The 27829-nt window shown below is 42.0% G+C and overlaps 1 protein-coding gene across 1 annotated transcript; it reads left to right on the top strand.

The window, feature by feature from the left end:
- Positions 1-110: 110 nt before the first annotated feature.
- LOC128528216 (extracellular calcium-sensing receptor-like) lies at positions 111-27829 on the top strand. The gene is made up of 7 exons (XM_053500971.1): positions 111-352; positions 24336-24503; positions 24601-24889; positions 25452-26186; positions 26276-26503; positions 26627-26750; positions 26916-27829. The coding sequence occupies exons 1-7, from the start codon at positions 111-113 to the stop codon at positions 27827-27829; spliced, it is 2700 nt and encodes an 899-aa protein (XP_053356946.1).

Below are 27829 nucleotides of genomic sequence, written 5' to 3'. Positions count from 1 at the left end.
AGGTGGCTGGGCCATGTCAAGAGAAAGACCACCTCCACGGTCAGTTGACCGAAGGCAAAAGGACAACAAGGCGCCCAAAACTGCGATTCCAAGATGTCTGCAAGAAGGACATGAAGCAGTGCTCCATCAACTCATGGGAAAGACAAGCAAACGCTCGCCCAGCCTGGAGGCTCGCAGTCAGGCAGGGTACATCGAACGCAGAGGCTGAGCGAAACAAGAACGCCACCCAGAAAAGATCCAGGCGGAAGCAGAGGCTACAACAGTTACAACAGCCATCCGCCTTCACCTGTACCAAGTGCGGCAGGGACTGCCACTCTCGAGTCGGACTGCACAGTCATTCTCAGTGGTGCAGGTAGACTCACAAGAAGCTACACCATCGTCTCCTGGACGAATGCTAATCATATACCTGGCTGTGTGTGATAGTGGCATATTTGATGACTGAGAAAAATCACCAGGTGAGCTGAATGCTAAGTTTCATTGTAAAAAGCTTCTAGATAGAAGTTTGGATTAAAGTTGTGTGTTCGAGCTACCATAAATGGGAACTATTTTTTACAAAAATTCATTAAATGGATGTGGGGTGGTGGCTCAGGTGGCTAAGGGTCTATGTTGTTGATTTAAGGATTGAGGATCTGGGTTTTGCCTCGCCATCAGCAGATTGTCACTTCCAATACTACCCAGCTACTGCTTGCTGTGTTGGTCCAATTTTTTATTTTTTTTATTTAACAATTGTTAATGTTTAAGATCTTATAAAACTTATTTCAACATTGCACTTTTATAATACACATAAATCTGTGCATTTTAAAATTAATTATTTGTGATTAATCACAGACTATGACTGTGATTAACGAGATAAAATGTTTTAATCGCTTAACAGAATGTGTGTGTGTGTGTGTGTGTGTGTGTATGTATGTGTACGCATGTGTTCCCTTTCAAAGGCTACACTCGATGCTGCGTGAAAACGCTATGGGAACATCTTGTCATGTTGCCGGTTGTGAAGCATGTGTGTACCAAACACGCCAAATTTTTGGCTTTTATAACCTCGGTCAGGTGATGTCATCTGATAGGACGCACCTGCAGGTTATAAATAGGAGTGAACCGGAAACATTCCTCAGATTCTTGTCTTCACCTAGTTGTGAGCGTGTGTGTCTAACCAGCAAAAATAAGTGTTTAACTCACCGATAATGGCAGAGTTTAAACGAGATGTCCCTCCGTGTGTATAATCCATATCGGAGGGCGATCTCTACACTTTACTGCTTCAATTAAGTGCATTCGTGGGGCTTAAACTCGTGCATCCGGCAGAGCAGTGAGAGACGGATTTAAAACTCCTTTCTTTCGCCATCTCATCGGATCGGGAAATCCCTCTGTCCGCTCGCAAGCGCGCGCTGCGCTTCTTGTGAATGGGCAGGGATAAACATCCTCTCTTGCTTACGCGGAGATGGTAATAGCCTCTAAGAACTTAAAAAAAAAAATAATAATTTATTTAAATAAAAACATAGACGGCAGGTTCTGTCTGGTGGCCGGGGGGCGGAGCCTCAACGACGCTCTCTCCCCTTTTCTTAGCAATCTCCATATGAGTTAACCCTTTCATGGAGTAAGCTGTATTCATCCCGTGTTTTCCTGCCATCAACTTATTTATTTATTTAAATATAATTGAGGTAGGAACGCGGAGTTATATGATGACACCCAGATAGAAGAGACGCTTCCAGGCTATCTCTCTTCTGGGACATCATCCTTCCTGAAAAGCTATTACTTCATTTCAAGCTGTGTAGACTTTTTATCTTCCCTGGAGGGAAAAGCTTTTCAGGCAGCAGGTCAGGTTGGCGCATTGCACACCATGGCGGTTTTGCACGCCTACCAGGCTGACCTGCTGAGAGACTTGAGTACTGGCGGGGCTCTGCAAGGTAGGCGTATTGGATTTACGCCGGGCCACAGATTTGTCTCTTCGTGCAACAAAGCAGACGGCTTGTGCTATCGGCCGTTTTATGGCTGCTATGGTCTCCGCGGAAAGGCACTAGTGGTTGAATCTCAGGGGCATTAAGGAGAAGGATTGTGTATTCCTCCTCGATGCCCCATCTCGCCTCCCGGCCTACTTGGCGATGTCGTTAACTCGGTCCCCACTAGGTTCATAAGGCGAAGTTATATAACAAGCCTTCGGGAAATTCCTTCCCCGCCTTGCTTAAGAGTCGGGACTGTCGGCCACCCAGGCTCGACCGGGTCTGACTGTTGCGAGGCATGAAACACACTAGGAGAGTGTTTTTGAGCTGGGCACCCCCTCGCAAGATTGGGGTGCGTCACGCAATCCGCCTCAAAAGAGGTCAGATTGGCATATTGTCTTCACAAAGAAGCCCTGAGGTTCATGTGCCCAGGACCGTGGGGGGTTTCCCCCCAATGGGGAGAGGCACGCAGAATTCCTTTTAAAGAATGAAGTGTTCTCCCTGGCACCCCCAGGAGGTTGGTGTTCTTGCTCCGCACTGGTGTTTCGGGCAACTCCAGTCTCCAATAAAATGTTAGTTCTTTGTTTTTTTCCTGCCGTGTTTCAGGATGCCGAACATCTAACATCCCCCCCGTTTAACCAAGCCGCTGAGCTTTGCCCCTTTCTGAGAAACTGGCAGCGTGGAAGCTACTGCCAAGTATATCTCCTTGGGTACTAAGCACTGTACAGAGAAACTACAGGATTCAGTTCTCACATCACCCTCCGCGTTTCAATGGCGTGGTCTCCACTTCCATGAAACCGGAAAGTGCAAGAGGAACGGGGGGCTGCGTCCAATTTTTTAGATTTTGCGGGCTTTACCGCTATCTAAAAATAAATCAATGGAAATATTGACACAACACAGGAGGTTCCTGAGGTTCGCTTTCGGGGGCGAAGCTTACCAGTATCAGGTCCTTCCATTTGGTCTAGCTTTTTCACCCGCACATACACAAAATACATGGATGTAGTTCTGGCTCTTATGACTCCAAAGCATCCGTATTGAATTACATGACTGGCTGGCCCAGTCTCAGTAGCTAGCGCTTCGACATAAGCATGTCGTTCTAGCTAATCTTTGTTTCCTAGAATTGAGATCCAATGCCATGAAAGCATGCTCTTTCCTGTTTAGAGGACAACATTTTTGGGTGTCACATGGAATTTGAGCGTAAGCGGGCACAGCTGTCTCCCGCTCGTGTCGAATCCATTCTCAACACCATCAAGGAAATCAAGCTAGACCAGAAAGTGACCATCACTTTCAGAGATCTTAGCTCTCATGGCAGCTGTATCCACGGTGACACCTTTGGACCTTCTGCACATGAGAGCATTTCAGTTGTGGCTAAGAACCAGGGGATTTTACTCCAGGGCCAATCCCCAATAAGGGCTACGCGCCAGGTGCTTCGTACCCTTCCTATGTGGTTCAGACCCCGGTTTTTGACTCTGGGTCCCACTCTAAGTTCATCTTGTCGCCGCAGATGCTAACGACAGACGCTTCCCTTATGGGCTGGGGTGCGGTCTTAAATGACCGTCCAGCCCAAGGGAGCTGGAGAGGCCATCTTTTTGCGCGGCACATCAATTGCCTCAAAATCATGGCTCTATTTCAGGCCCTAAAGCACTTCCTCCCGCAGTTGAGACTACCATGTCCTAGTGCGGGTGGACAACACTATGGCAGTCTCATATATTAATCGCCAGGGCGGACTGTGCTCGCGCCGCTAAATAGCTAGCGCACCAGATTACTGTCCCTCAGGGCGATTTACATTCTGGGAAAATTTCATGTAGCATAGGTGGACCTCTTTGCCTCGCAAGATCAGCAAATGTCCCCTTCACTACTCTCTGACTCTAAGTCAAGCTGGTCTTCCAGCCAGCGTAATTAAGACTATTCTAAGTACTAGGACTGCCTCCCCTCAAATAGAATGTATTTGGAAAGTTGGTGCATGACGAAGCAGGTAGACCCAGTCCACTGCCGAATTGTTTCAGTGCTGTAGTTTCTGCAGAAAAAATTTGACCTCTGGCTTGTGCCCCTTGTTGAACCACTAGAGTCAGCGCCTCAGGTTTCTGACCCTTAAAATGTTTTTTCTAAATGGTGTTACCTCTCTAAGAGGATCGGACAGCTATTGCCCTCTCCTATGAGGCGCGTGGGCTCACTTCGCCTCTAGGAATCAGGGCTCATTCAACCAGGGGAATCGCCTCATCAATTGCACTAGCAAGAGATATTTCCTTGCAGCAAGTATGTGACGTGGAGGGTTGGTCCTCTCCGCACACATTTGCCAACATGCATCCTATGGTTTTGAAGCCTTCTGTCCTCCGCCTTTACAGCTTCAGAGCAGAAGAGACTTCACTTACTGTGTCCAGTACGTGCTCTTCAGATTTACGTCCACCGCATTAGCCAGTGGCGTAAGTCAGAGCAGCTTATACATGGTCTGGGGCCGCAACGGGGGGTGGCCCCCACTACACTGGGCTTTTGCCCTCTCCTATGAGGCGCGTGGGCTCACTTCGCCTCTAGGAATCAGGGCTCATTCAACCAGGGGGATCACCTCAGCTATTGCACTAGCAAGAGGTATTCCCCCGCAGCAAGTGTGTGACACGGAAGGTTGTCCTCTCCGCACACATTTATTACATTTATAGTTTGGATGTTCATGCTACTCCGGGCCCACGGGTCCTCGAGTCAGCTACCCAGACATAGTTCTGAGACCTTCTCGGCCTTGTGCGCACACGCTACACAACCTTGGAGTCCAGACACTTGCAGTGCGGCAGCGTTGGCACTCTCGTTCCCATAGCGTTTTCACGCAGCATCGAGTGTAGCCTTTGAAAGGGAACGTCTCGGGTTACTTTGCTGTAACCCTGTTCCCTGAAAAGGCGGGAACGAGATGCTGCGTCCCAATGCCGCACTGCCTATGTGACCGGACGTCCGTTCAGACAAATCAATCTGAGGAATGTTTTTGGTTCACTCCTATTTATAACCTGCAGGTGCGTCCTATCAGAAGACGTCACCTGACCGAGGTTATAAAAGCCAAAAATTTGGCGTGTTTGGTACACACATGCTTCACAACCGGCAACATGACAAGATGTTCCCATAGCGTTTTCACGCAGCATCTCGTTCCCACCTTTTCAGGGAACAGGGTTACAGCAAAGTAACCCGAGACGTTTTGTGTGTATGTGTGTGTACATGTGTTTTTGCGTATGTGTGTGTATATGTGTTTGTGTGGGTCAATCTAAGTGCAGTTCACTCATTTCAGTGGCAATTTAGCACTTTTGTATATGTATAAAAATCAGCTTATCATGCACAAAAGCTGAATAAGGTGGTCATTGAGGTTCCCTTTCAAAAGCTACATTCGATGCTGCAAGAAAATGCTATGGGAACGCTATCCACGTGACCGGTTGTTGAAGCATGTGTGTCAAACACGCCAAAAATTTTGACTGAATCTTCCTTTCTCTTGCTCTCTCGCTGGATCATAAGCATTTTACCGTCCACTTCTCAAGCGCTCCGGTGCTTTTTGTAAAGGGGCAAAAAAAAAGCTGTGCTTAAGAGTTTCCCCTTTATTTTCCTGCCAACGGTTTGATTACTAGGAAACTTTTGACCAACATTCATTTGCTGTAAAGTTAATTCTTGGAAAGTCTGGTTGGAGCTGTGTAGAGGTGAGCTGACTACAGGTTAATTTAATACCTGGAATATAATGATCATTAGGTATGCTATCCACTTTATTCTCCCCATTTTTCTGCTTAATTTCCTCCACAACTTTCATACAGATTTCAAGACCTTGTACGTTTTCACTGTCAGGTTCTGGGTCCTCTTTTTCTGCACCTTTTCCCTTACTTACTTTAGGGACTCTTGTGCAATGGTTTAAATGATTCCACTTAGACTGCTGTTGGAGTGGCTGCTACAATTTTGCAAGGCCCCTACCTCCTGGGTTCGTGCTACTTTTTCCTGAACACTCGCAGATAGACCTGGTCTCCTGGGACAAAGAGCGTCTTTCTCTTCCTCCGTCTCCTTGCTCTTTTCCTGCACATAGATTGCTTTATGTATGGCAGTTAGTTTCTTCATATATGATCTAAGTTCCAGTTGTAATTGTTCTAGCGGTGGGCCCTCTACAGATTGGCACAGGCATGAGTCGATCCGTAAACATTTCATGCGGGGTTAAGTGTGTATTTCTGTTAGTTTGCATGCGATAGCTCATTAGTGCAAGAGGTAAAGCATTAACCCTGTTAAGTTTTGTACTAGCACAAATTCTGTTAAGCTTGGCTTTAAGCATGCTGTTTATTCTTTCTACCATACTCTGGGACTGTGGATGGTAGACACACCTAAATCTTTGCTTTATTCTTAACTGTTGTAGTACCTACTTTACAGTTTTCTGAATAAACGTTGATCCATTATCTGAACTGATTTCTGACGGAATTCCAAACCTAGGTACTGTATCACTTCCCTTGTAAGGAATTTGACAACTGTTCCTGCCCCTTCATCTGCAGATGGCATTGCTTCTACCCATCTACTAAATCTGTGAGTTACTACAAGCATATATCTTTTGCCTCGAGCATACTTTATCATGTCCACATAATCCATAACCAAGTACTTAAAAGGTCCCTCTGGTACCGGTATATGGCCAATAGGTGTCACTGTTCCCTTTCTAACATTATGCTTAGTACATATCTCACATGAAGCTAGAAACTCATCAACCATAGCATGCAGAACAATACCCCTGTTGCTTGATTTTTCTCACAACCTCTCCTCTAGCACAATGGTCAAATTCATGAGCATCTGAAATTTAAATGTTCAACAATGCTGTGGGTGCTATGATCAGACCTTGTAAATGCCCGATACCCTGTGCATCCTTCTGAGCTTCCCTCTGGAGCCACATCGAGGGCTCGTATGGACCTGCTTGATGTTGAATCAGAATAATATCCTCCAACTCAGGCTGCGGTTTTATAAGGACTATTGGCGCTTGCACAGCTAGTTGACACTTGGATGCATACTTTGCTTCTAAGTCTGCTATGTTGTTACTCTTAGTAACATAGTCATTTCCCTTTTTATGGGCTTGACATTTAATGACAGCCAACCGTCTTGATAGTATCATAGCAGACATTAGTTTACTTATTTGCTCAGCATGCTGAATGGGAGTTCCGTCGCTCCTTTTAAACCTTCTTAGTTTCCAGACTGCCCCAAACAGATGACATACACCATGCAAATATGCTAAATCTGTAAAAATATTTGCCACTAGCCCTTTGGCTAATTGGCAAGCAGAGGTGAGCGCTTTCAGCTCGGCTAACTGAGCCAAACACGGTTGTGAACAGTGCTGAGATAAGATTGGTTTAAAGACTTCTCCATCCTTCATTATTACTAAATACCCTGTGTGACTTCCTACATGGTCTCTAAAACTAGATCCATCAACAAAGTAAGTGACTTCTGACTCAGCTATCGGTTTGGACTCAAGATCAGGCCGTAACCTGGTAAATGCCAATGAATTTGCCACACAATTATGAGACACTACTTCATAGACTAAAGAAATCAATTCAGCTGGATTAACTTTGTCGCATCGCTTTATAGTAATGTCGGGATATGTGAGCAGTGAAGAATATGCTAGAATGCGTAGATGCTTTGTCATATGCATAATGTACTGCTGCAAGTCCCTGTTGGTAGCATTGTGGGCAACCTTGTGCTACATTATCTAGCTTAGTGCTGTAGTAAGCTAGGGGCTGTTTTCTTTTTCCACTGCAGGATTCCTGCATCAACACAGCTGAGGCATATCCATCAGCTCGGTTAGCCACATACAGATAGAACAGTTTGGTATAATCAGGTATACCTAAAGTGGGTGCTGTCTGCATTTGTTTTTTGATGGATTCAAATGCCAGCAGTGCATTTGTGTTCCATTTTAATTGAGCACTTAGATTTTGCAGTCCTTCTCTCATTATCTCCCTTAGTGGAGCTGTTTTCACTGCATACTACACAATCCAGTTAGCACTGTTAAGCCTAGGAAGGTCATCAACTGTTTAACTGTTTGTGGCAACAGTGCTTTACTCATGCCTTCTAATTGGGTAGGCGCTATGGCTATTGTACCATGTGAAATTAGCCGCCATAAATATTCAACCAGAGGCTTGCATATTGCAGTTTAGCTTTAGACACTTTATGACCTCCTTGCGCTAGCTTGCTTACTACCTTAATCAAATCCCTATGGCTTGCTTCTAATGATGACGAGCATATTAAAACGTCATCCATAAACTGGAGAAGGCTACCTTCTATCATTAAATCTGCTAAATCAGCTTTCGAAACCTAACTAAATATATGGGGAGCGTGGCGATAACCTTGAGGCATTCTCCGGTAAATATATTGTTGACCAGCATATGTAAACCAAAACAAATTCGATTCAATTCAATTCAATTTTATTTGTATAGCGCTTTTAACGATTTACATCATCACAAAGCAGCTTTACACAATCAAAAGAATTAAGTTTGTATGAAATGTGAATGTGTATGAATCAAAATTATATGATTGTCCCTGATGAGCAAGCCTAGGACGACGGCGACAGTGGCAAGGAAAAACTCCCTGAGATGGTAATAGGAAGAAACCTTGAGAGGAACCAGACTCAACAGGGAACCCATCCTCATCTGGGTGAAAACAGATAGCAGGGATTGATGTGCATAATAATATGCGAGACTGGAAGTTCAGTATAAGAGGAGATGTGTAAGATTAAAGTCCAGTTTGTTCCTGGAGGCTCAGGTAGACTGTGAAAAATTCCAGTCCTGAACTATTGAACGATTGAAGTCACAGGTCCTCAGAGAACAGCTGTCTGCATCAGTCAAGGACAAGACCACCTTCATGGAAAAGTGGAACCAACCCCAGTCACCACACGCATTCCAGGCAGACCACACGGGGGCATCCATGTGATGAGATCTCCAACCAGAAGCAGGACTCCAGGATGAGTTAGAGAGGTCCAGCGGGCAGAGGGGGTCTGGATCACTGGCAGCTCAGGAGCGACATGTATAGCTCGACAGAGAGATAGGTAGAGGAAAAAGGAGAGAGGGAAAGAGAGGGAGAGGAGAGAGCAGAAAAGGAGAGAGCAAAGAGATGAAGAAATAACAGTTAGGTATGGTCACAGTCGAACAATGTAAAAAGTGAATGTATATTTAGTGCAGAGTGCAAGCAGAGACTCCGGCAGGACTAACTATGACAGCATAACTAAAAAGGGAGAGCCAGAAGGAAACACAAACATGAGGGCTTCCAGAGATGTAAGGCAACCAATCACCTCACCGTCAACAAACCTGAGTGATCAATGAGAGTGGGGAAGACAGCATCCAAACATACCAGTTCACCTAATACTCTACGTCCATGAGTCCCCCAGATCTGCTCCTTTACCTAAGGCTAATCTATTTATAAAAATGCTTGGCTAAATAAATAGGTTTTTAGCCTGGACTTAAACACTGAGACTGTGTCTGAGTCCCGAACACTATTTGGAAGACTATTCCATAATTTTGGGGCTTTGTAAGAAAAAGCTCTGCCCCCTGCTGTAGTTTTAATAATACGCGGTACTGACAAGCAGCCTGCATCCTTTGATCGAAGTAGGCGTGGCGGATTGTAAGACACTAGCAGTTCACTCAGATACTGCGGCGCTTGACCATTTAATGCTTTATACGTCTTTTACGCATCGATATATAGTATTTTAAAATCAATGCAAAATTTCACAGGAAGCCAATGCAATGTGGATAAGATAGGGGTGATGTGCTCATATCTTCTGGTTCGAGTGAGGACTCAGCTGAAGCTTGTTTAAGCACCTAGTTGAACAACCAGACAGTAAGGCGTTACAATAGTCCAACCTAGACGTGATAAAAGCATGAACTAGTTTTTTTGCATCGTTTAGTGACAATATATTTCTTATCTTGGCAATATTTCTGAGGTGAAAGAATGCTATCCTGGTAATATTATCTACATGTGCTTCAAATGAAAGGCTTGAATCTATAATCACACCGAGGTCTTTTACTGTTGCACTTGATGGAACAGAAAGGCCATTTAAAATCACAGTGTGATCAGAAAGCTTACTTCTAGCTGCTTGTGGTCCTATGACTAGAACTTCTGTCTTATCAGGATTAAGCAGAAGGTAATTAATTAACATCCAATCTCTTATGTCCTGCACACATTGCTCAACTTTAGTAAGCTGGTTTTTCTCATCTGGTTTTGCTGAAACGTATACTTGTGTGTCATCAGCATAACAATGAAAACTAATACCATGTTTACGAATTATGTTGCCTAGAGGAAGCATGTAAAAGGAAAAAAGCAGTGGGCCTAAAACAGAACCCTTGGGAAACACCAAACTCAACTTGAGAACATGAGGAATGGTCACCATCTAAATCTACAAATTGATAACGATCAGTCAAATAGGATCTGAGCCATAAGAGGGCCGTTCCCTTAATTCCTACTACATTTTCTAATCTGTGAAGGAGAATACCATGATCAATAGTGTCAAAAGCTGCACTGAGGTCGAGTAACACATGTATAGTGACACAACCCTGATCAGAGGCCACTAGAAGGTCATTTACTACTTTAACGAGTGCTGTCTCTGTGCTGTGATGAGGCCTAAATCCTGACTGATACAGTTCATGTATGCTATTCTTATGTAGATATGAACATAGCTGTTGTGATACTACCTTTTCCAGAATTTTAGAGATAAACGGGAGGTTTGATATCGGCCTGTAATTGGAAAGGTGACAGGGGTCAAGGTCAGGTTTTTTGATTAGTGGTTTAGGAACATACCCACTGCTGAGTGAACAGTTAATTACTTTTAACAGGGGTTCTGTTATTGCTGGAACTATCTGCTTGAGAAAATGTGTCGGTGTAAGGGCCATATTTCATTCTTGTGATTTGTTGTTATGTTTATCTTATTTCAGTTTATTAGTTAAGCATTAAGCATTAAGTATCATACATATAATTTGTATTGTGACATCATTTCATGGGTTGTTCTGTGACATCATCCCACAGTTATGCAGTTCCATGTCTATCACGCACGTTAGTTGTAGTTGTTGTTAAGACACGGAAGGATACAGAAAGGTGTGGAGCACACAAGCTTTTGACCGTGAGACAGTAAGCTAAAAGGAATACAGTAAAATAAGTTGTTGTAACTGTAATCTATCGAAGCTACAGAACACAGCAAGCGACTCGTCGTGACTACAGTGGATTTATGCAAGAAACTGTAACAACCATTGTTTTTGATGTTGAAAATAAACAAGAGACAAAGAAATCAACGAAACGTCTGATGTCGTCAGTGACACTGTGTAACTAAAGACACGCGTCAGAACTTGTGAATAACATGCACCTACATTAAAGTCAAAAGCTTGGCTCCGCCGCAGAAATGAAGATAAGTGATTTAAGATTGTGAAGAGCGCGCGTGCGACTTCAAAAACGCGCATCAACCGAAACCGAAAGCGAGAAGAGGACTTGCCTGCCTTAAACTTCACCATGTTACACGGCGAGGACAATGCCGCTATCGCCGAATCTGAGCAGGTGATGGTGCTCGAGGAACGGAAGAGCGCCAGAGAAGGCAAGTGGAGTCAGTTGACTGTATTATACAATGAACTAGAGGCGCTTATGGACAATGCTTTAATTTGCATGACGTTAAAGCCAAGCGCCGCCAATACAAAGCGCTGCTAAATGACTTTGAAGTAATAATATAATTAAAAAGTAATGTAACAGTGTGATCGTGCGCAAAGGATGAAGAGCGTGAAACCGATCAGCACCACTGGTATCACCCTAGATTAACGCGCTGCACAGAATTCATGGTAAGAGTGGAGTCGTGGATCGCGGACACTAGTAATCGCTTTAAGTTGTCTCAAACAGTTGACGATGAAGTTTCGCCAAACGACAGTGTGTCAATGGCGGAGCGTAAGACGCCCGCCCCCCAAAGGCACGGAAGCGTAACGTCAGCGGCATCCAAGAGGTCCTTAACGTCAGCAGCATCCGAAGCTCGACTAAAAAAGGCAGAAGCCAACAGAGCAGCTTTGCTGGCTAAAGCAGCAACTTTGAGAGATCGGCAGGCAATTTACAGGCTGAGGAAGAGCAATTGAAAGCACGATTAAAGATTGAGGAAGAACAATTGAAAGCACAACTAAAGGCTAAACAAGCACAATTGAAGGCACAAAACGAAAGGGTGGAAATGGAAACGGCGCTTGCAATGGCCTTTGCTTAACTAAATTCTTACCAGAACCGCAAAAAACAACATCCTGCCAGACGGAGCGTGGTCGTCGAAACGAGTGGTGCACGCCCCCCGGAACCAGAGCAAAATGACCACTGCAACCACAGTTCGGCAACGGAATACCTCGAGCTGCCATCACGCCTCCGAGCAACCCACTTAAGCATGCCAGTGAGTGCCAAACCCATAATGTCAAGCACCCTAATGGAACGGCCCACCCAAGGTAACGAACACTCACTTTACAACACTGACATAGTGGAGCCTCAGGGTAGGATGCCACTTCAGGCAGATCTTACAGAAATGTTTGCAAAGAGTCAGAGGCAACATTCCTTACCTCCGCGCAACGTTCCTCCATTCTATGGTGACCCTCTTGAGTTCACGTCCTTCGTAAGAGCTTTTAAACATGCCATCGAAACCAACACTGATAGCAATCATGAAAGGCTGTTCTTTCTCGAGCAGTATACTGAAGGACAGCCTAAGGACCTAGTGAGAAGCTGCCAGCTCATGCCAGAACATCGTGGCTACGCAGAGGCTATGAAACTGTTACATGACAATTTCGGAAATAGACAAATAATCGCTACAACGCTGATGCAAAAGGCACTCAACTGGCCGGAAATAAAGTCAGAGGACGGAAAGTCGCTAAAAACTTTCTCCCTGTTCCTAGTAAAATGTTACAATACCATGTCAAGCATCGATTACATGGATGAGCTAGACAATGCTACCAACTTGAGAGGTGTTGCCTCAAAACTGCCCTACAAATTGCGTGAAAAATGGAGAAGCCACGTATACAAGTACGAGGAGCGCAATCAGGAAAGAGCTAAGTTCGTGCAGCTGATGAAATTCGTAGAACGAGAAGCAAAGGTAATGTCCAACCCACTTTTTGGAGACCTGAACGTTTCGACTAGTGGTAAAAAACACAGCAGCAAATCCTCTCCAGGATTCAAGCAAAAAATTGAAGAAAAGAGGGGCAGCAGCTTTGCGACCGGCGTAAAACAGGTTGGTAAAAATCATAGAGACTCAATCACAGTAAAGAGTAGTGGTGCATTAGTTATTAGTGCCTTCACTAAACCTTGTGCATCCTGTGAGCAAGATCATACCCTAGACGAATGCCACAAGTTTAACAATGAGACATATAAGGTCAAATTGGACTTTCTAAAAAAGAATGGATTCTGCTTTGGCTGTTTAGTAAAAGGACATTTAAGCAAAGACTGCACGAAGAAAATTACCTGTCAGTTGTGCTCAAAGAAACATCCTCGCATGCTACACATTGCAGCAAAAGACACAGCTCAAGCGATCGTAAAGGCTGACGAAACCGAACCAGTTCAAACATTGCCTGTTACAGCGAGTCACGAAACGAGTGCGTGTATCGGGGCTGGAGATGACTGTATTCTCTCCATAGTACCTGTTAAAATAAAGTCCAAGAAAGGCAACAAGACAGTAAAAGTATACGCCTTTATGGACCCAGGTAGCTCTGCTACCTTTTGTACAGAGTCATTAGCAAGGCGATTAAACATACAAGGTAAAAAAATTGACATCATGTTAAGCACCATGAACGCGAGGAAACAAGTAGAAAGTTACGTGCTTACTGACCTAGAGGTTAGCAGTCTGGAAGAAAACACCTTTATTGAACTCCCCAAAGTGTTCACACAAAAGAGTATCCCAGTCTCAGTGGAAAATATTCCACAACAGCACGACATTGATAAGTGGCCATACCTCAGCGAAGTAAAACTGCCTTACATTAATGCTGGAGTTGAAATTCTCATAGGTAACAAAGAGCACAGGCTCCTAGAACCATGGCGAGTAATTAACAGCAGGCACAATGGGCCATATGCAGTAAAGACTGCTCTCGGATGGACCATAAATGGACCTCTTCGAGAGTCGGTCGAGAAAGGCACATGTGACAATGAGCAAGTGAGCGTTGCAGTCAACAGAGTCTCCATCGAAAGTGTGGAACAAATGCTGATACAACAGTACAACCATGATTTTCCTGAACGGAACTGTGATGACAAAGCTGAGTTGTCACAAGAGGACTATCAGTTTTTAGACTCTGTAACTAACTCCCTGCAATTTACCGATAATCACTTCTACATTGGTCTCCCATTTAAGAAAGCAGCTATTCAAATGCCCAATAACCGAAGCGCAGCCATGCAGCGCGCACTGAACCTCAAACGGAAGTTTAAGCATAACCGCTCCTTTCACAAAGAGTATCTAAACTTCATGAACGACATGTTTGAAAAGGGTCACGCAGTCAAGGTCCCCACACCCCACCTAAGTCGACAAGACGGGCAAGTGTGGTACATACCTCACCATGGTGTATACCATCCTCAAAAGAAAAAGCTAAGGGTAGTCTTTGACTGTGCTGCCAGCTATCAGGGAATATCATTAAATAGCGAGCTTCTGCAGGGACCCGACCTGACAAACTTACTCATTGGAGTGCTCGCACGCTTTAGACAAGAAGAAGTTGCCATGATGGCAGATGTGGAAGCCATGTACTATCAGGTCAGAGTTCCGGAAAAGGACACAGACTTGTTGCGTTTCCTGTGGTGGCCGAATGGAGACATGAGCCAGGACTTGGTTGAGTATAAAATGGTTGTTCATTTGTTTGGTGCAAAATCATCTCCAAGTGTAGCTAACTTCGCCCTTAGGAAAACAGCAGAAGAAAACCGCAGCAATGCATCTGCCGAGGCAGTCAACACAGTACTTAAAAACTTTTATGTAGACGACTGCTTGAAGTCTGTCTCTAGTCATAGTCAAGCAGTTGCGCTATATAGTAATCTCACCAAACTGTGCGCAAGTGGAGGGTTTTACCTCACCAAGTGGGCAAGTAATAGTCGTACATTGCTAGCTTCCATCCCTGAGGGTGAGAAAATTAAAGACATGAGGGACTTAGATTTGAGTAAAGACGTACTCCCTGTTGAGAGAGCTTTAGGGGTGCTGTGGTGTATTAATTCAGACACGCTCAAGTTCAAGATTAGTTTAAAAGAGCGGCCTGTGACTAGAAGAGGAATCTTGTCAGTCACTAGTTCAATTTATGACCCCTTAGGCTTCCTTGCACCAGTCATACTGCCAGCTAAGATCTTAATGCAGCAGTTATGTAAAGAGAAACTTGCTTGGGATGATGACATTCCCGAACAATTTATAAAAAGATGGAGGGCCTGGCTACACGAGTTGCATCAATTGTCTGAGTTTAGTGTAGCAAGATGCGTAAAACCAGTTGACTTTGGAGTTACAACTACAGCACAACTTCACCACTTCTCAGATGCAAGTGAAATGGGATATGGAGTTGTCTCATATATTAGGTTAGTAAATGCTGATGGACTTACACACTGTGCATTCATGATGGGGAATTCTCGCGTAGCGCCCTTGAAACAAACTACTATCCCCCGAATGGAATTGACAGCGGCAGTGGTCGCCGTAAACAACGACAAAATGTTGAAAGGTCAACTGGAAATAGAACTGCTGGACTCTGTGTTTTGGACCGACAGCACAACTGTTTTGAGATACTGAAAAACTTCGCTTTAAAACCTTTGTCGCTAACAGAATCTCCATCATACGAGAGTCAACCAAGCCACAGCAGTGGAGGTACGTCAACACTTTGAAAAACCCAGCTGACGCTGCTTCCAGAGGAGTTTCCTGTGAAAAATTCATGAAAAACAACAATTGGATCCATGGTCCCCCCTTTCTTAAAACACCAGAGAGTAAATGGCCTGAAAACATTCACGATCTGTCGATGAAAGAGGATGACATTGAGATTAAACACTCAGCCTCAGTGAATCTCGCAAAAACTACAGAGAGCACAGATGCCGTGAGTAAACTGATTAACTATCACTCCGACTGGTATAAGTTAAAAAGATCCGTTGCCTGGATTCTTTGCGTTAAAGACATGCTTAAACAGAAAACAAAAAGGATTAAGGGACAGGCAAACAACTCAATAATAGAAAACCATAAGTCTCTAACAATTAAGGACTTAACAAGGGCAGAAAACGAAGTCATTAAGTTCGTTCAAAACCAAAAATTCAAAGACGAAATTTCCATGTTACAAAAGGGTAATGCTTCCGTAAAAAGAAACAGTTGTCTCTCCAAACTAGATCCAGTACTGCAGGATGGAGTGCTAAGAGTTGGAGGATGTCTTGGTAGGTCTGCAATGCCTGAGCATGCAAAATACCCTGTCATTATACCCAAAGACTCACACATTACAACTCCAATCCTAAGAAACACTCACGAACAGGTCGGACATTGTGGAAGGAATTATATGCTTTCAAAATTGCGGCAGAAATACTGGATTCTGACAGCAAATTCCCTTGTGAGAAAGTTTCTGTCCAGTTGTGTGACATGCAGAAAGATCAGAGCGAAGAATAGTGAACAAAAAATGTCAGAACTGCCACGCGATAGAATAACACCAGATCACCCACCGTTCACTAACGTAGGGGTAGACTATTTTGGACCCTTCGAGGTCAAACGGGGTAGAAGTAATGTTAAAAGATATGGCGTATAGTTTACTTGTCTGACAACAAGAGCCGTGCACATTGAAGTCGCGCAGTCAGAAGATACAGACTCCTGCTTAAATGCTATTCGACGCTTCATGTGCAGAAGAGGCCAGGTGTCAGTTATGAGAAGTGATAATGGAACAAACTTCATAGGCGCTGAGACTGAATTGCGTAAAGCTATCCAACAGAGACGTGTACTGGTCAAAACTAAAACCAGTACCCTGGAAAGACCCATCGATAAGCTGTGCCTGATATGTGAAATGGACTGTTAATTACCTTATAAAGTAGTCATGTTCCTTTCATTTGGTATGCAGCGATATGAATACCTTAAGCTAAACCGTTAACAAATGTCTAAAGTGTTAAGAAAGTTAATTCTAAAGTGTTAAGAAAGTTAATTCAAATTTATCCAATAGTAAATGTTGTGGCCCAACAACAGTCATTAATGTTTTCACTCAAAAGCCAGGGCAGAGGGAGTGGAAAGCCAAGCAGCAACAGAGAGGATGAAGAAACACTCAGTCTAACTTTCCCCCAGGAGTATGCTGGGGGTGTGGACAGGCTGGACATAACCGATCAATCTGCCAAACTCATCCATGGCCCCAATCCCAGAGTGGTGCGATGGGAGTGGGGTGGCAACAGCCTCTTCGAGATCAAGTTTAAGGCCCAGTAAACCCATGGGGGGGGTCGAAAACAGGGGTATTAGGGGTGCCCACGGAATGCTACAGGGGAGAATCAGTTACCTATTTTGACAACTAATGCTAAACAAGAACCCATGTTACACATTGAGGTAGACAGGAAAATTACACCCATGTTAGTTGATACAGGAGCAGTTTATACATGCTTAAATTTAAGTCATACCTCACATCTTTCATGTCTGGGAAATTTGCCAAGACAGTAGGATTCTCGGGAAAAAAGCAGTTAATTCCTATGACCTCTCTAGTCCATCTACAAAGTAACAATAAAAGTGTGACTATACCTGTATAAGTCTCAAGTCAGACACCGATTAATTTATTAGGAAGAGATGCATTATGTAAATTAGGACTGCAAATATGGTATTCTTCAGAAGGTGTGTATGTTGACATGCAAGGTATAAAAAAGCAAATGGTAATGACTGAGCCACAAGCAAATGTGTATTGGATAGGCCAATTAGAGAAAGATGTAAGTCAAATAATCCATAAGTGGGAAAAATTCATTAAAGCACAGATTCCTGAAGCACAGGTACCCTGTTCAGCTTTCCACTGCACAATGATGTATGACCCATTTAAGAATACTGACTTAGAACGGACATGGCAGGAAGAAACAAAAGAGCACAAGATGGACCAAGGCTGCATCTCAATAATAGTCTTACTTAATCTTAGTGCTGCATTCGACACTATAGATCATAATATTCTCATAGATTGCTTACAAAATCACATAGGTATTCAGGGACATGCATTAAAATGCCTGTTTGATCGATACCATTTTTTAGATCTAAATAGAGAACCATCTGGTGTAATGCCAGTGAAAATGGGGTCCCACAAGGGTCAGTTTTAGGACAGCCCTGCTGTTCTCAATATACATGCTTCCCTTGGGTAACATCATTAGAAGACATGGGGTTAGTTACCATTGCTATGCTGATGATACCCAGTTATATATCTCAACAAAAACAGATGAAATACCTAAGTTGTCTAGACTAACTGTACAGGACATAAAAGATTGGATGACCAATAACTTTCTTTTACTAAATTCAGATAAGACAGAGATACTACTTATCGGCCTAAAAACCAGCACACAACAGCTTTCAAAATTCAGCCTGTGTTCAGAAGGATGTACTGTTACTACTAGCTAGACAGTAAAAGATCTGGGCATAATATTAGACAGTAACTTGTCCTTTAAAAATCATATTTTCAATATCACAAAAACAGCCTTATTCCATCTTATAAAATATTGCCAAGCTTAGAAGCATCTTATCCGTATCTGATGCAGAAAGCTGGTTCATGCATTCATGACCTCCAGACTGGACTATTGTAATGCATTACTAGGTGGTTGTCCAGCATCCTCAATAAACAAGATTCAGTTAGTCCAAAATGCAGCTGCCAGGGTTCTCACTAGATCCAGAAAATATGATCATATAACCGCAATATTATCATCCCTGGCTACCTGTTCAGTTTAGAATTATTTACAAAATAGTATTACTTACATACAAGGCTTTAAATGGTTAAGCTCCCACATACCTAACCAGTCTTCTGATATGCTACAAAACTCTGGACTTCTGGTAGTTCCCAGAATTTCAAAATCTACAAAAGGGAGTAGGCTTTTTTTATATTTAGCTCCAAAGCTTTAGAATAGCCTTCCAGACAGTTTTCTGGGCTCAGACACAGTTCCCTAGTTTAAAAGTAGATTCAAGACACATACCTTTAACCTGGCATACGCATAACTCATCCCACAACTTCACACTCCTTCATACATCTATCCTGAATGGCAACTATACTAATTCTCCATCTGTTCTGTATTTTTGTACCGATCCCGAGGCATCTGGAGATTGTGCCAGCTTCAGTAGACAAAGGCCAACCCTGCAAGGTTCCTAAAGCAAATGATGGGTTCCCTCATTTGGGTGATAACAGATAGAAATTATATAACATGTTGAGTCTGGTTTCTCTCAAGGTTTCTTCCTCGCCATCTCAGGGAGTTTTTCCTTGCCACTGTCGCCGTCACCCTTGGCTTGCTCATCAGAGACATTTCATTTATCATTCATTCATCTCATTTTTCTCACACATACACACTTCCAAAAATTTTCTTAAAAAAAAAAAATCTTTCGTTTTTGTGAAGCTGCTTTGAGACAATGACCATTGTTAAAAGCACTATATAAATAAAATTTTATTTTGCTTTTCCTTTTTCATGTCACCTGCGATGTTATAATTCCACACGGAGAATAACATTACGTCATTAAACTGCGAAGAAGTTGCGGTTTTAATGACGTTCAGAATGCAATGCCTCAGGAAATCCAATCTGTCCGTTTACACGACAATCACATTAGCACATATCTGATGTAATATCGGAATGCATGCGTTTTTTTCTGTTTACATGGACATAGAACATATCGGATATGTGTCACCTATAAGCAAAAAATCGGAATTGGGTCACATTTACCTGACAGTGTAAATGTAGCCTTAGACAAACATAGAGCTCTCACACACTTAGACAGTAACAGACAGTCAGAACACTAACAAACATTTGCAATTGCATTTAACTTAATGGCACACAGCGGTGCTCCTTATAAAAAAAGATATAAAATCTTTTATATATATATATATATATATATATATATATATATATATATATATATATATATAAAAGCCACAAAACTCATACAATACCTATTTTGGGTGGCTACACAATTCTTATGACATACAACAGTACGTTCCACATAAAAAAAGATATTTATAAAAAGCACAAAACCTCATACAATACAAATTTTAAGGTGGCTACATAATGCTTATGACAGACACCAGTATAAAAAGGGTATATTTTATTAAGGACTGTGGATCCTCACACAATCAGTATTACTAATTAAGCGCAATTCCTTATTAACTGCTTTATCCCTTGCCATCCAATCTAGGCCCTCTTGACAATGGGTACAAATTAATATTGAGATTATCTAACTTTATTTTGTTTTGCCCTCTTAGCAACATAAATAGACACTTAAATGCGCTACCTCATACACGCCTTATTTATGCTGCCATCCATCAACGCCCTCTTGACAACAAAACAGACCAATGCAATGCTTATTCTATCAATTTACTTTCAGTACAACAGTTAGTATGCTGATGCATGCATTTCCTTCTGGAAACAAAGACCATTCAAAAACTACTTAATTCGGAGAGGTCTTTATCAGGCGTCCTTACCACCATGGGTTATCCCAGCAAACAACACAAACTAAGTATATAAGCAAAAGTTGCTTACCTTTTTAGGTGGCCACCCGTTTGTGCTGCCCGCCAAGGATGCCTACGGTGATCAGCCACACCTTTGCCCCTTTTCTACCCTGATTGCAGCGCCAAGATGTCGTGGAAATTAATCAAAGACGAAGGCTTTGGTTTCAGAAGATTACAACTTTATTGGCTGTTCAACAAGCCGGGAGAGACTGCAGAATCACCCCGATCTCTCAACTTCTTCCCCATTATATAGCCAACCTTGACAATAGAGTCCATTCTACATGCAATGCTGTCATCCTAAACATCCGGGGTTTATTAAGCTTCCCCAGTCTAGAGGCCTCAATGTATATATCAAATGTCTTGGCAAGCACATTTCAAGGGGCCCTATATGCTTAGCTTCGCACGCACCTCTCTGATTATTTGCATATGGGGTACTTTTTCAAATCAAATTCACATTTTATTTGTTACATACACAGTCATACACAGTACGATATATAGTGATATGCTTACACGACCGCCTTTGAACTTAAATAAAAAAACAATTGACAAGAAAAAAGAGAAAAATAAAAAGTGCAAGAAATAAATAAATAGGTTTACCAAAATATAAATTTTTTTAAAAAAATATACAAGAAATATAAACACTTTTCTGTATAAGTCAAAATAAATTTAAATTTGGATGCAAATAAGAAGTGAAATGAATGGAAAATGTCCAGAAGTGTACAAATGAGCATTGTGAGTGCAAGTGTGCAATATGCAGTATGTGTGCAAATGTTGCAATGTATGTGCAAATGTGCAGTGTCCATAGTTGTCCAGTCTAAAGTTTATTGCGGTGTGTGCACAGATGAGAAATGTCCGTAAGTGACCATTTCTGTGCAATTTTGCAGAAACATTGAGGAAACACGGAGATGATTAGTCCTGTGTGCTGTTCCCGAACCAGGCTAAGATGTTTCCCATTAGGATGCTCTCTATGGTGCACGAGTAAAAGTTCCTGAGCACCTTGGAGGGCAGTCTAAAGTCTCTCAGGCGCCTGAGGTGGTAGAGACGCTGCCGGGCCTTTTTCACCACGATGATGCCTTTTTGATGTGGCAGGACCATGACAGGTCCTGCGTGATGTGAACACCGAGGTATTTGAAGCTGTCCACTCTCTCCACTTGGCTCTCGTTGATGATGGGGGTCTGATAGTTCCTCTCCTGCTTTGTGCCCCAGTCCAATATTAACTCCTTTGTCTTGCTGACGTTCAGCAGGAGATTGTTCCTCTGGCACCAGTTCTCCAGATTTCCAATCTCCTCCAGGTAGGCTGTCTCATAATTGTCAGAGATCAGGCTGACCACGACAGTGTCGTCAGCAAACTTAATGATGGTGGTGGAGCTGGTAGTGGCCACACAGTCATATGTGTACAAAGAGTACAGCAGGGGGCTCAGAACACAACCCTGGGGAGCTCCAGTGCTGAGAGTGAGTGAGGCTGAGACATATCAGCCCATCCTTACTGCCTGTGGTCTGACAGTTAGGAAACTGGAGATCCACTGACACATAGATGAGATGAGTTCCAGGTGCTCCAACTTGGTGGTGAGTGTGGGGGGAATTATGGTATTAAATGCAGAGCTGTAGTCGATAAAGAGCATTTTCACGTAATTCCCCTTCTGAGTGTCCAAGTGAGTGAGTGAGTGATATGTGGAGGAGATGGGAGATTGCATCGTCTGTGGAATGGTTTGGGTGGTATGCAAACTGTAGTGGGTCCAGTGTGTCGGGTAGTGAAGAAATGATGAAGTCTCTGACCAGGCGCTTAAAGCACTTCATCACTACTGAGGTGAGGGCTACAGGGCAATAACCGTTGAGTTTCATTTATCACAATAATATGCCCCTTCTGAAATCAGGCCAATCGCAAATGCCTGTCACTGTGACGCCACACCACAAGAGGCCGCTCCTACACTAGTTGATTGACACTGGTGTTTTAGTAAAGACCTGCCCCGAGTGAGAAGAAGCTGTCAGCCATTGTTTTTCGCCGCTGGAGCAAAATGTCGCCAAAGCGAGTGTGGTGTACAGTTATTGGGTGTATTAGCGAACACAGCAGTTGTCATTCACTACCGACATCTAAGCCGCTGAGGACGCAGTGTCTGAATTTAGTTTTTAAAGCTAACGTCCCCGCCGATCTACCTAAATGAGTTCATGTTTGCACTAATCATTTTTCACCAGACTACTTTATAAACGAGGGTCAATATAAAGCAGGTTTCGCTACAAAGCTGCTCCTGAAAAATGGATCTGTACGCTTCGTGTTTCTTCTTCATCTTCACCAGGCTCAGTGAGTAATTTCTTTTTCTATGAATCTTTGCAGATCGCCTTTTCTAATAAGCACGCTGCCGTCATCATGCCCATGCAGAGATGAGAAAGACAAATCGAGTCGATGCATGTCCATTCTCTTAATTTCTGCGTTGTCAGGCGATATTACAAACTTACCGCATAGGTTCTGTACTTAAATCAAACCAAAAACTACTTAAGAAAACACGCTCAGGCTCTATATTTCAGCGTTTTCCAGTTTGGACTGCATTACCCACAAAGCACTGCGTTGTGGGCAATGCTTTGTGGGTAAAGCAGTCAAAGCATTGCCCGCACTGGACTACACTCCCGTGGCTATACCCAGTGGGGGGGCGTGCTCAGCAGAGATCATAAGCATTTAAGGGAACATGTACTGAAATAGGTTGCTGAGAACAGAGCTAGTTTTTACCAGTTAAAAGTAGTGTTTTTTTACACAACCATTGAGAATTTTTAATTAAATATATTACAAACTTTTCATTAGGACCCTTAAGATTATATTAACATTTAATGAAATATGTTTCTGGATGACCCCTTTGAAGCATGAGGGGATCACCGACTGAGATAAGGAGATATTGAATATCTCTGTGAACACTGGTGCTAGCTGGTCTGCGCGGGCTCTAAGAATACGGCCTGAGATGCCGCCTGGTCCGGCTGCTTTTCTGGTGTTCACTTTCTTGAAGGCTCTCCTCACATCGTGCTCAGTGATGATGAGCACGCTTCCGGTGCTGGCAGTGTCTTCCTGTCTGCAGCCATTAGCATTGCTAGTGTCTTCAGCTCAAGTGTTTTGCTTGTCTGCCAGAGTCAGGTCCGCGTTCGTCATACCAGATGTTGGTGCTTTATAATCCACTATTGTTCTTAGTCTCTGCCACAGGCTCCTAAAGTCACTCTGTTGGAGTTGTGACTCCAGTTTCCTCCCGTAGCCATGCTTCGCCTCTTTCACCGCTTTCCGGACGTTATAAGACGCAGCCTTGTATGGTTCCATGTTGCCGTGTTTGACACACATGCTTCAACAACCTGTCCCGCTTTTTCAGGGAACAGGGTTACAGCAAAGTAACCCAAGACGTTTTGTCATTACTGTGTTTATTTCTTTATTTGCTTCTTCTGAAATTAATTATTGTAGTCAGTAACCCTCCTGCTTTCTAGCTGTCATCTATTGCCCAACTTATCAGTGAACACATACAAGAAATAAACCATGAAAACATACTTACCATATAGTTTAAAATATTATGCAGGCCCAGTATGTACGTAAAAGGAAGGGTTGTAAATAATTTTGTGATCACTGTTAACTGGCTCACTGTTAACAGTGAGTAATTTAGAATTAGAAACACTATTCTGTCCCTTAATGACATCACAAGGATTAACCTTTCTGATTTGTTTAAACAGAATTGTCATCCCCAGGACACTAAAAGCATGTCTATAAATATCTGTTAAGATCTGGCCCGTAAATGCATTGGATATTTGTCATGTTATTTATAGTACTACTTCGTTTTCTTAGCCTGACAAATGGGGAATATTGCCATATTCTGGAAAGCCCAGAATATCCTCTGCTGTCTAAAGATGGAGATGTGATAATTGGAGCTAGCTTTTCAATATATATACACGATGCCACACAGATGGTGTCAGTGGCATACACTGAAGAACCTAAACCCTTAATCTGCATTAGGTTACTGTACTTTTATATAGCATATATATTTGTGCTTTTACCTTTAAATAATTTTAAATATTAACTAAAATTTTCAATGATTTTTGTATATTTGCAGATTTAACCTCAGTGAATTCCGCCTAGCTCAGACTATGATTTTTGCAATAGAGGAAATCAACAGAAGCAACAGGTTGCTACCAAATATCTCAATTGGTTACAAGATTTATGACAATTGTTTCTCAAGGTTGTTATCTTTAAAGGCAGCCATGGCTTTAATGAATGGTGTGGAAATTGAAGCAGATGGCAATTGCCCTGGCCAAGCATTAGTACAAGCCATCATAGGAGAATCAGAGTCTTCTCCTACTGTAGCACTTACAAGAACTACAGGGCCTTTCAATATCCCAGTGGTAAAAATAATTTAAACATTTTTATAAACAATTAATATTAAATGTTACAATTTTTAACAATGTTCAATGTTTAAATGTTACAAGCATCTTTTGAAATATGATGATTATCTTCATTCATAAAGCTTTGTCTACAGTTGTCATTATATTGCATTATATTTTGCATTTATTATTTATTTTTTATTTACTCTTCTGAGATGAGTCTTTTAGCAACAGTTAAAAAAATATATGTTAGATACATTAGTCTTCAAATAATTGGGTTGCTTAACATAATTATGTTAAACATCCCAACATTTTGAACAATTCATATTATTCTTATGGTTGGTTTCTGCATCACTGACTCAAGGTCCTGGGTTTTATCCTATACTTATAAGGTTTCTCTGAGTTTCTACCCAGAATGCATAACAGGGATTGGCCTTGTGTCCACTGTATCCCTTATGAAGATAAAGCATTAAGATGTTAGTAATGTATATAATTGTATAGTATGTGTGTAAATATACTTTTGGATCTATAATGTAATAAAACATCTAAAATAAAGACTTTTAGATGTGCTTTCTATGCCTAGGTAAGTCATGCTGCCACATGTGATTGCTTGAGCAACAGAAAAGAGTACCCCTCTTTTTTTAGGACCATAGCAAGTGACTACTACCAAAGTAGAGCACTGGTATATTTGGTCAAGCACTTTGGCTGGTCTTGGGTCGGAGCTGTGAACAGTGATAATGATTATGGCAACAATGGAATGGCCATTTTCCTAAATGCAGCCAAAGAAGAAGGGATATGTGTTGAGTACTCTGAGAAGTTTGACCGTAGAGATACTTCAAAAGTCATGAAAGTGGTAGATATTATCAAGACAGGCACAGCAAAAGTGATTGTATTTTTTCTCGGTTATATTGATATGAAAATTCTAATGAGCCAGCTTATTCTAAAGAATGTTACTGGGTACCAGATGATTGGTGTTGAAGCATGGATTACTGCTGTCAACCTAGTAACACCAGAAAGTTACAACATACTGTCTGGATCCATTGGGTTTGCTGTAGAGAAATTGAAAATTGGTGGTTTTGCCGACTATGTTATAAATGAATTTTGGCATTCAGCAATTCCTTGCTTTCATGAAGAGGGAAACTGCAGCAAATATAAAGATATTATTCAATTTAAAAATTACAGTGAAGATATATTAGATTTGACATATGCAAATAACTTATACAATGCTGTTTATGCTGTGGCACATTCTCTGCACAGCCTTTTAAACTGCACACAAAACCAGCATTGTGAAAAAGACAAACGAATTCAATCATGGCAGGTAAAAAAAATAAAAGTTGTTAAGCAAGACAGATCATGTTCATGTCTGATATTATCATAAATTGAATGCTTGTTTTTTTTCTTTTTAAGGTTGTTGACTCTCTGAAAAAGGTAAATTTTACCACCAAATTAGGGGACCGTGTTTTTTTTGACAGCACTGGGGCAACAGCTGCAAAGTATGATGTAGTAAACTGGCAGCAAGGACTCAATGGGCAGATGCAGTTTAAGGTTGTGGGCTGTTATGATGCGTCTTTTCCAAATGGACAACAATTTGTCCTAAATGGTGAAAATATAGTCTGGGCTGGAGAGAACGAAAAGGTGTTTTGTACTTGTCTTTTTTTATTATTAAAATATTGGTAAACATAATTAAAATCAGGCCTTTTAAATGTCCTAGATAATAGCATCATAGATAATAACAATAAGATATATTATTTACATTAGACACCAAGGTCTGTGTGCAGTGAGAGCTGTCCACCAGGCACCAGAAAAGCTACACAGAAAGGAAGACCTGTCTGCTGTTATGACTGTATACCATGTCCAGAAGGAGAGATCAGTAACCAGACAGGTAATTTCAGCTTTATCATGTTCATACGACAAGCTGTAAATTGTAATTTGTGTATCCTCCTTTTATTATATAGGATTCAGCTCCTAAACAATTGTTTTAATAAATAGAACCATAAAATAAATGTTATTTTCCCTTGTAATGATAATGACCATAATTATTTTGCAGATTCAAATAACTGTGAGCAGTGCCCAAGAGAATTCTGGTCTAATCCTGGTAGAGATAAATGTGTGTTAAAAATTATAGAGTTTCTATCATTCACAGAGGTTATGGGTATAGTACTGGTAGCGTTTTCTTTAGTTGGAACTGTATTAACAGTTTTAGTAGCTATTTTATTTCTAATAGAAAAAGACACTCCCATTGTTAAAGCCAACAACTCTGAGCTGAGTTTCCTGTTGCTTTTCTCCCTGACTCTCTGTTTCCTCTGTTCACTTACATTTATTGGACGGCCCTCTCAGTGGTCCTGTATGCTGCGTCACACAGTGTTTGGGATCACTTTTGTCCTCTGTATCTCCTGTGTTTTGGGGAAAACAGTAGTTGTGCTAATGGCCTTCAGGACTACACTTCCAGGCAATAACGTTATGAAATGGTTTGGGCCTCCACAGCAGAGACTTAGTGTACTTGCTTTTACTTTCGTACAGGTCCTTATTTGTGTGTTTTGGTTAACAGTTTCACCTCCTTTTCCCTACAAGAACATGAACTACTACAAAGAAAAGATCATATTAGAATGTAACATAGGCTCAGCTATAGGTTTTTGGGCAGTGTTGGGTTATATTGGTGTTCTGGCTTTCTTGTGTTTTGTTTTGGCCTTTTTAGCTAGAAAGCTGCCAGATAATTTTAATGAAGCTAAATTTATCACATTCAGCATACTCATATTTTGTGCAGTGTGGATCACCTTTATTCCAGCGTATGTCAGCTCCCCAGGAAAATTTATTGTAGCTGTTGAGATATTTGCCATTTTGGCCTCTAGTTTTTCTCTACTATTTTGTATATTCACACCTAAATGTTATATTATTCTGTTTAAACCTGAACTCAACACAAAGAAAAATATGATGGGTAAAATGGTATCTAATTCACTTTAA

The sequence above is a fragment of the Clarias gariepinus genome, chromosome 7 (genome assembly GCF_024256425.1).
Source record: "Clarias gariepinus isolate MV-2021 ecotype Netherlands chromosome 7, CGAR_prim_01v2, whole genome shotgun sequence".
In the NCBI taxonomy this organism is placed as follows: Eukaryota; Metazoa; Chordata; class Actinopteri; order Siluriformes; family Clariidae; genus Clarias; species Clarias gariepinus.
This window is presented reverse-complemented; position numbering and strand designations above follow the sequence as displayed.